This window comes from Phaseolus vulgaris, chromosome 9 (genome assembly GCF_051622355.1).
Source record: "Phaseolus vulgaris cultivar YP4 chromosome 9, ASM5162235v1, whole genome shotgun sequence".
NCBI classification, from domain to species: Eukaryota; Viridiplantae; Streptophyta; class Magnoliopsida; order Fabales; family Fabaceae; genus Phaseolus; species Phaseolus vulgaris.
In genome coordinates this window covers 39,106,655-39,115,158 of record NC_143506.1, presented here as the reverse complement: position 1 = coordinate 39,115,158, position 8,504 = coordinate 39,106,655, and the positions used below count along the sequence as shown (strand labels likewise).

At 29.5% G+C, this 8,504-nt stretch overlaps 1 protein-coding gene across 1 annotated transcript; it reads left to right on the top strand.

The window, feature by feature from the left end:
- The first annotated feature begins 2,124 nt into the window (after positions 1 to 2,124).
- SWEET17 (Nodulin MtN3 family protein) lies at positions 2,125 to 5,731 on the top strand. The gene is made up of 6 exons (XM_068626723.2): positions 2,125 to 2,487; positions 2,587 to 2,623; positions 2,721 to 2,931; positions 3,313 to 3,474; positions 4,568 to 4,687; positions 5,288 to 5,731. The coding sequence occupies exons 1-6, from the start codon at positions 2,454 to 2,456 to the stop codon at positions 5,459 to 5,461; spliced, it is 738 nt and encodes a 245-aa protein (XP_068482824.1). The 5' UTR covers positions 2,125 to 2,453; the 3' UTR covers positions 5,462 to 5,731.
- The last annotated feature ends 2,773 nt before the right edge of the window (positions 5,732 to 8,504 follow it).

The window sequence follows — 8,504 nt, the reverse complement described above, 5'->3', positions numbered from 1 at the left end:
GAGTTCGGACACGAATTCATCCGGCAAGGTTATGCTTTCAGTTTTGATATCTTCAATCAACTTGTGATTTTCGTTTATCTGGATTTTGATGTCTTTACCTTCGATCATCTCCCAGCGGTAGTAGTTTGCAATTATGAACCTTTGTCTGACGATGTCTTCGGCAGTATATTTGAGGATAAGAGAATCCCAAATATCTTTCGCATTCTTATAAGAAGCATAAACATCAAACAGATCGTTAGATAACATACTGAGTAAAGTGTGACGACATACCTTATTTGCATGGATCCAATCGTCAACTTGTTTCGCAGCCGTGGTTGAGTCGGTTTGGAAGTTGTAAGTGCAAGAGCAACTTTGTACATGTCCAATAGGGTGGACACGCGTTCTTGCCAACGTCGAAAATTCTGACCGGTGAAGACTTCAATCTTTGAGACATCTAGAAATGGTTTCGCAAAAATGGTTTGCGTTGTGAAAACAACATTTGATGTTCCCTGAGTAGCGTTGTTGTTGTCGTTCGTATTTTCAGCCATAAATCCTTACGATTGTAGTAAATTAGGCTTTAAAACGAACAAAAATAATGGTTTCTCGAGGCGTGAGTAATCACTGTCCGTAAGGACTTATCCGCGGTATATTGCGCAAGTCCCCCAGGATACAACAGGAACTTCCTGGTAATTTTCGAGGATTAGAACTAGCAAGTTACTCTTAAAAGAGTAATACCCAATGAAACCCAGAAATATAATAATAATTCAAATAAAGTAAGTGAGGAGAGAGAAAGTGAAAAAGTGAAAGAAGGTGGGAGGAAGAAGAAGGTGTTGTTGGTGGGTGAAGAAGATGAAGAAGGTTAAAGTGAGATGCGTTTTCTGAATGAGGGGAACCCTTGCTTATATAGGGAAAAAAGTAACAGCCCCAAACGGCCACAACCCACGTTCCAACAGTCATCTACGGCACTACTCCAGGTCCCAGCTACACAACCTCCCGAGAAGAACGGATTCTTCGAAGGTCTGAGTCTCACGCTTTGCCCTTGCACAGATCGTGAGTGAAGAGAAAAGGAACGCTTGCACGAAGGTTTCCGTGAATCGTGCAACAAGGAAACTGAACCCTGAATTTTAGGTTTGTGAATCAAAACCGCATTTAGGTTCGTGAGTCAAAACTGTATTAGGGTTCATGAATCAAAGCCACATTCTCTGTTTTTCCGTTTCGCAAAATCACACTCTGTTTTTCGTTTTACAATATACACAGTTTTACAACAGTATTTAGGTATGTTATCAACTGTGTAAGTTGTTCTCTTTCCCATTCAAAAGTTATCATTCTCTAGCTCAGATTTCATTCCCATCTTGATTCATTCCACTAACCAACCTACTCAATTATTTTCTCTTTTATCTTTTGAGATAAGATACAACCTAGGATATTTCTGTTTCAAGGAAATATTGTCTAACCACTTGCCTTCTCATAATAGAATATCTTCCCCATAATCATATCATGAAACCAACTAATTGATTGACCTTCCTCACAGACTTTACACAAATCTCGTCACCGCCAAGAATGTGACCTACTATGATTAGCTTTTCTTCTTCTCACGCTTGTGACATATTTAGACTTCACCACCTCTCTCCATGTTCCTGTCTGGTCCGCTTTCAACTTCCATATCCATTTGGCTACTAAAACTTTATTAAAACTTTTTACATTCTTTATCCCCAAACTCTTTTATTTCTTTGGTTTACTTAAATTTTTTATCCAAATAATTTTCTTACCTTCACTCTCTCATTCCCACAGAAACCTCCTTTACAAGCTCGTAATTTCTTACATATAAAATATTATTATTTACTAACAACAATATATGTACTCTAAAATCGTCATACAATTTCAATTAAAAAAATATTGATAAAATTAGTACCTTAATCAAAGTCACATACATAATATTTTAAAACTAAAGTCGCATTAAGTGTTTAAGACTTGGGTGTGCATCACAAACATAGCTTAAAGTCAAGTCGTATATGTGAAGGACAACTTTAGTTATTTTGAAAAAATAAAGTAGTGTCCATAATAACGAATTTCATATTCATAATTTTTCTACAATTGAACATTCACGTTAGTGTCAAATTACACTGAATTTTCCTCACCAAGCCCATAGCAAGTATATGTACGAGGCTATAAGAGCTAATTTGCATAACAAGTTAACTCAGCCCAACAACTTCAAACACACATTTTAAGAATGAAAAGAAGTGTCTCAACTAGTGGCCCTAACTCTACCAGCTATACCATTTAGGAACAATAATTTTTCTTGTTTTACATTAACGTTGTTGTATCATATTTTCGCTGTCAAAGTTTCAATTATTGTCCAAAACACTGACACACCACCTTCTCACCCATCTTCTTCCATAAATATGCATATATAGAAAGAGACTTTAAAACTAACCATTTTCGAACTAACCTTCTTTATTCTTCTGCAAACTATCATGGAAGACGCAAGTTTCATTTTTGGAGTCATAGGTAACACACACCACATGTTCGATAGTTGGTGTGTACCAATCTTGGTTTATGCCCCCAAAAGGGTGTTTCATAATAGTGTCTTTTCTTTGTTTGATGCAGGTAACATCATCTCAATTCTCATGTTTCTTTCTCCTGTGTTAGTTCTCTTAAACCTATAACAATATTCACTTTTTATTACTTTCATCTTCAGATTATATATATATAAATCTCATGTTCATTGCTAACTGATGCAGACCAACGTTTTGGAAAATAATAAAGCAGAAATCCACTGAAGATTTCTCTAGCCTTCCATACATTTGCACATTGCTTAACTGTTCTCTTTGGACTTACTATGGAACCATAAAGCCCGGAGAATACCTCGTTGCAACTGTTAATGGTTTTGGCATCTTGGTGGAGATAATCTATATTATTCTATTTCTCATATATGCACAAAAAAGTATCAGGGTGTGTATGTATATTATTACAATTTGGATTCTTACTCTTTTAAGAGTAGTTTGTTAGTTTTCATTCTCAAAATTTTCTGAAAAGTTCCTGATATATCTGGAGAGATTTGCGCAATACATTCGGATAACTTTTTATAAACAGTGATCACTCACATCTTAGAAAATCAACACTGTTCATTTTTAAGCTACTCTTTTAAGTGTAACTTGCTAGTTCTCATTCTTAAAATTTTTTATTATATTTTAGTAATTTGCGCGATATACGGTAAATAAGTTCTTATGGACAATGATCAACATTATTTGTTTTTAAAGCCTTATTTACTATATAAATAAGCCTGTTTCTTCATAGTTCATCACTTGATATATTGATTTGATTCAATTTCAGGTTAGAACTGCGATTCTGGCTGTGATTTTGGATGTGGTGATCTTTGCAGCAGCAGTAGCTACAACTCTGCTAGCTTTGCAGGGAGATGGTCGTAGTGGTGCTGTTGGTGTTATGGGAGCAGGTTTGAACATTGTCATGTATTCTTCACCTCTTTCTGTCATGGTAAGTTTCACCAAATCTAGTTTTCTATCAGAATCAAAATCTCTAGTTTCTTGAATTCATACACATTAATTAATATCCAAAATTTACATACAAATTCAAACTTACATGTAATTAATTAATATTCACACACACCTATATGTAATATGTAATATGTATTTAGAGTTTAGAAAACTTCCAAAATGTCCTTGTCCGTGATACTGTTTCTCTCATCTTCTTGTTTATGATATTGACCTAGCTAGTGTCCCACAGGGCTGATTTTTTCTCAAGAGCATCTCCCACTGGCCCATCAATCATGGCATTTCTTCAATTAGATCCAGCACGTGATAAAATAACATTCCACCCACTACTTGCAACATGAATAAAAAACTATATGAAAAAAAATAATTATGAGAGATATTTTTGAACATCGTACTAAAGATTAAATTATTTCATTTTTTATAAGTGAGTGTAAATCTTATCTGAAAAGTCGATTTTATGACATTAAGTTAAACTTTAAATTCACATTCTCATTATATAGAGCTGTTTAAAACCTATTTTAACAACAATTTGTACATTCCTCATCATTAAGATTTAGGTATTTTTTTTAAAAAAAACCTCAAATAAGAAAAAAAAAACTCCATCTTTTTTTCTCCCACTTGAGATTTATTGGGACCAATAATTTGAAGGAAAATTAAAAGGGAGTGTGTAATTTTTTTATTTTAAGAAAAATAGTTTTTTATTTGAGATTTTTAAAATGGGACATCAATTACCATTGCCATTTTTATTAAAAAAAATATCATTCTTAAAAAAAAAAACAAGACATTATTTATTTTATACATTTTAATTATAACTCCCAATTAAACAAAAAAATAAATATCCTTCTTTCTTTGTGGCTATAATGTGTCCATCTAGGTTGAAACATGTATTCAATTAGATAATTTATTATCTGGCTTACAAATTTTCCTCTTTGTCTTACCTACACCATGCAAATATGAACTATTTTATGAAACTTTATGTAAAAAATGAATGCTTTTTTTTTCTTTACTTTCTAATTTGATTTTTCTTTTCTTTTTTTAACTCTTGTCTTCTTATACATATACTCTTTATTTTTCAGAAAACAGTAGTCACAACAAAAAGTGTGGAATACATGCCATTCTTGCTTTCCTTTTTCTTCTTTCTAAACGGTGGCGTTTGGTTGTTGTATGCTGTTCTTGTTCGTGATGTTATCCTTGGGGTAAGTTTTGCATTCTCTCATAAATTTAATTTCACTATAAGATCTTTAATATTCCAATCATAAATACTCACATCTCATAAATTTCTTAATTTTTATAATGACTATCTAAAATATAATAGAAACTTTTATTTCTAAATATATAATACTAGAAGAAAATTATTCTTAGAGATTGAATAATAATAATCTTCAAGTTTAAGGAATTGGTCACTAATAAATCAATTTAAAAAATAGTTTATAAATTTTAATAATAAAAAAATTATTTTAAATACTAATAAATTTTTTAGTCTATAAAATAATATCTAATTAATTATTTTTTCTCTAAAACTAATTTTTATTTAATAATTTTTTATAGTGAATATATCATAAATAATATTTTTTCCACAAAATTAATTCTTATTCAATATGTTTATTGAAATGTTAATGAATAAAATCTGATTCTTCACCATAGATAATCATTAAACTATTACTCATTTTGTGAAGTGTACAATATTCAGAACTTGTAAAAGATATGGATATTATCATACTTATATAGAAAAGAAATTAGAAAACACTTTTTTTCCTTGAAGTAGTAATCACTAGTTTGTTGCATGCAAACAAAAGGTGCCAAATGGAACTGGATTTTTGCTGGGGGCCATGCAATTAGGGTTATATTGCATCTACAGAAATGGTGGAAGAAAAGTTTCAGAGAAGAGATTGGAAGAAGGGATGCAACATGAACCACTCATCTCTCAGCCAAATAACCAGTCACATCAGAGGGAACACTGGGCCACCTAGTTTTCATTATTTCACCTTCTTTTTCTCCATTATTGTTTCATATTTTCAAACTATCAAAACCTAAACTCAATTAGTTAATTCAAATAGAGAGTGTTTCAAATCCTTTTTATATAGAGAGTGTTTCAAATCTTTTTCAAATAGAGTGTTTTTGTTTCAAACATGTGAGATAAATGTTATGCTTTTTTAGTCTCTCCCAAGTATAAACCCTAATGTACATTATTTATGCCCTAATTGGAGTAATCTATGAATAAATACTAAATTCTCTATATATATTATGGAAGTTTTTTCAGCTTTTTTATTGTTATCTAGCATTTTTTAAAAATTAATATGAAAATTAATAATATCCTTATTTTTTTAACACTTTGTATTCCTTATATTGTGTTTCTTTATTTTTTTTCTCATTTTTTAAAATGAAAATACAGTATATTTATTTTGATATAATAATAAAAAGATAAATAATAATCTAAAAATATAACACTATGAGAAAATCAATAAATAATTATCAATTTTAGAGAAAAAAAAATAATTAGTCATTATATTAACTAAATTAGATACTAACAAATTATTGATATCTAAAGTAATTTTTATTATTAATAAAAAATTATAAAATAGTTTCTAAATTTATATATTAATTAACTACGTAGATTTTAACTACTAATATTTCAAGTTCTAAATTGATCTCTAAACAAACTAATAGACACTCATCTAGAATATAAAGTAGTTAATAACTAAAATCTTGATAGATAAAGTTAGATACCAATTTAAAGACTATTTTGTAATTTTTTATTAATAATAAACTAATTTAGGTACTTATATTTTTTAGTTTATAAAATAATATCTAATTTACTCGAATAATAATTAATTAATAATTGATCTCTAAAATTAGTTTTCATTTAATAATTTTTTTTATAGTATAAGTAGTGAAGTACCAAACATTAACATGCTATTTAGGTATTTATAATTTTTTAATTAATATTATATTTAGAGTTCTAATGGTATAAGATTTGGCTCTGGTTGATAAGCTGTGCTGAATGGGATAAGATAAGAGTGTGTACAGATTTGAACCACACAATGTCCTTTATTCACTTATCTTTTTTCCTAAGTTTGGTTTGTATTACATTCTTTTTCTTCCTTATATATAGTATGTGAGGATATATTTACTAATCAAATGAGAAAAGAAAAAAAGTTTAAAAATATATTCAAATTAAAATCAGAATTTAAAAAAGTTATATGACTTTGTTTACAAATTAGCTTAGTTTTAATTTACACAAACTATTAAAGTAAGACAAAAAAAAATCATTAAATAAAAATTAATTTTTGAAGAAAAATAATTAGTTATTATTTTAATTAAATTAGATATTATTTTACAGACTAAAAATTATTGATATTTAAAAAATTATTAATATCTAATAAATTATTGATATCTAAATTAATTTTTATTATTAATAAAAAATTACAAACTTGTTATGCATCAGAGTGGCGCAGCGGAAGCGTGGTGGGCCCATAACCCACAGGTCCCTGGATCGAAACCAGACTCTGATAGAAAATAAATAGTTTTTACTTATTTATTGTTGGAAACTAAATATCTAATTAAATATCAATTTAGATTCTAATAGTTTTTTAGTTTATAAAATAATATCTATAATTAATAATATTTAATTATTATTTTTATTTAAAACTATTTTATATTTAACGATTTTTTATTATTAAACTACCACTATATATAAGTAAGTTTAAAGTAAATCCATTTTAAACAATAAAAAAAAATTAAAGAAACGAATTTGATGACTAAGTTGTTATTGAGAACTTTATAAACAAATAAATGAAAACAGCAATAAAGTCGTCAGTTTTTAATTAAGCACCAAAAAAATAATAATTGTTTTTGTTTTTTCCTACTTTTATTTGAAATAGGATGATTTTAAGCACAAATGATAACAAAAACTATACTATTACCCCATCATTTTGCTTTTACCGATCTCGTATTCATGATTAAGGAAGAACATGAATCATGAATGTTTAGATTCGTGTATATAAGAGAGTATATGAAGATAGAAAAGCTAATGAGAGATTATTTTTTTTCTTACCGCAAAAAGTAAAGTAAAATCACATAGATGAACAAACTTTTACTTTATTTTTTCTTGGTTAGCATTCATTTTTGTGTGCACACCTTACATGACATGACATGTGAGGATCAAAGAAAGCATTCATGGAAACATTCAAATTTGGAACTTGTTCGGTTAGAGTTCGACTTTCCTCGATCGAGTACAATTTTCCTCTTCGTCTCTTTTAATCTTTTTCGTCTCCTTTTTTCTCTTTCCAATCGACCTTTTATTCTCTCCTTCATGCCTACCTTCCCACGTTCTTTTCCCACTTCGCCTTCTCTTCCAACCCCCTCCTATCATGCCTTCGTGCCCCCTTTTCTAGCAGGATTCGTGACATAATTTTGACTTAGTCAGTTCGACATGGCTTGTCAGCCTCACATTTTGATTGATCAAGCCGATGTGGATTGTCAGGTCAGCCATTTGACCAGTCAAGCCGATGTGGATGGCTAGGTTAACCTTTGGAATGGTCATGTCGACGTGGATGGTCAGGTAAACTTCTGATCCCTGATACCTAATCATCCACTAATATCGGCCCCTTTGACCCTCATGACTTATTTGGACAATACAAAACCAATATTAAAACTTGGAACTAGGTGAACATGATCAATTATCATTTGTAATATACACAACCAATAATCGATTATGTCTTTTTTCAATGGATAATCAATTCTGGATGAATTACAACATGAAAGATAATTTATTAACTGATATATTTTTTAAGCTATAAGTAATTATATAAGACATTTATTCAAATAAAGATTTATCTAATTTTTTTTATGTGAAATTCAAAATTATAAAAATGTAGAAAATAAAGCATAATAGTTTAACAACATATTTTCACTCAATAATCTATTATATACCTTGTCTATAATCGATTATTTTTGTGCACAAACGTTGGAAGAGTTTTTGGTTATGGGTTTGAGGCAATCACTTTCATTGAA

Excerpts from the sequence above, each read along its gene's own strand:
- SWEET17 (XM_068626723.2), top strand. The coding sequence starts at position 2,454 with ATGGAAGACGCAAGTTTCATTTTTGGAGTCATAG. Across the intron at positions 2,488-2,586 it reads TTTCATTTTTGGAGTCATAG|GTAACATCATCTCAATTCTC; the intron begins GTAACACACACC and ends TGTTTGATGCAG. Across the intron at positions 2,932-3,312 it reads ATGCACAAAAAAGTATCAGG|GTTAGAACTGCGATTCTGGC; the intron begins GTGTGTATGTAT and ends ATTCAATTTCAG.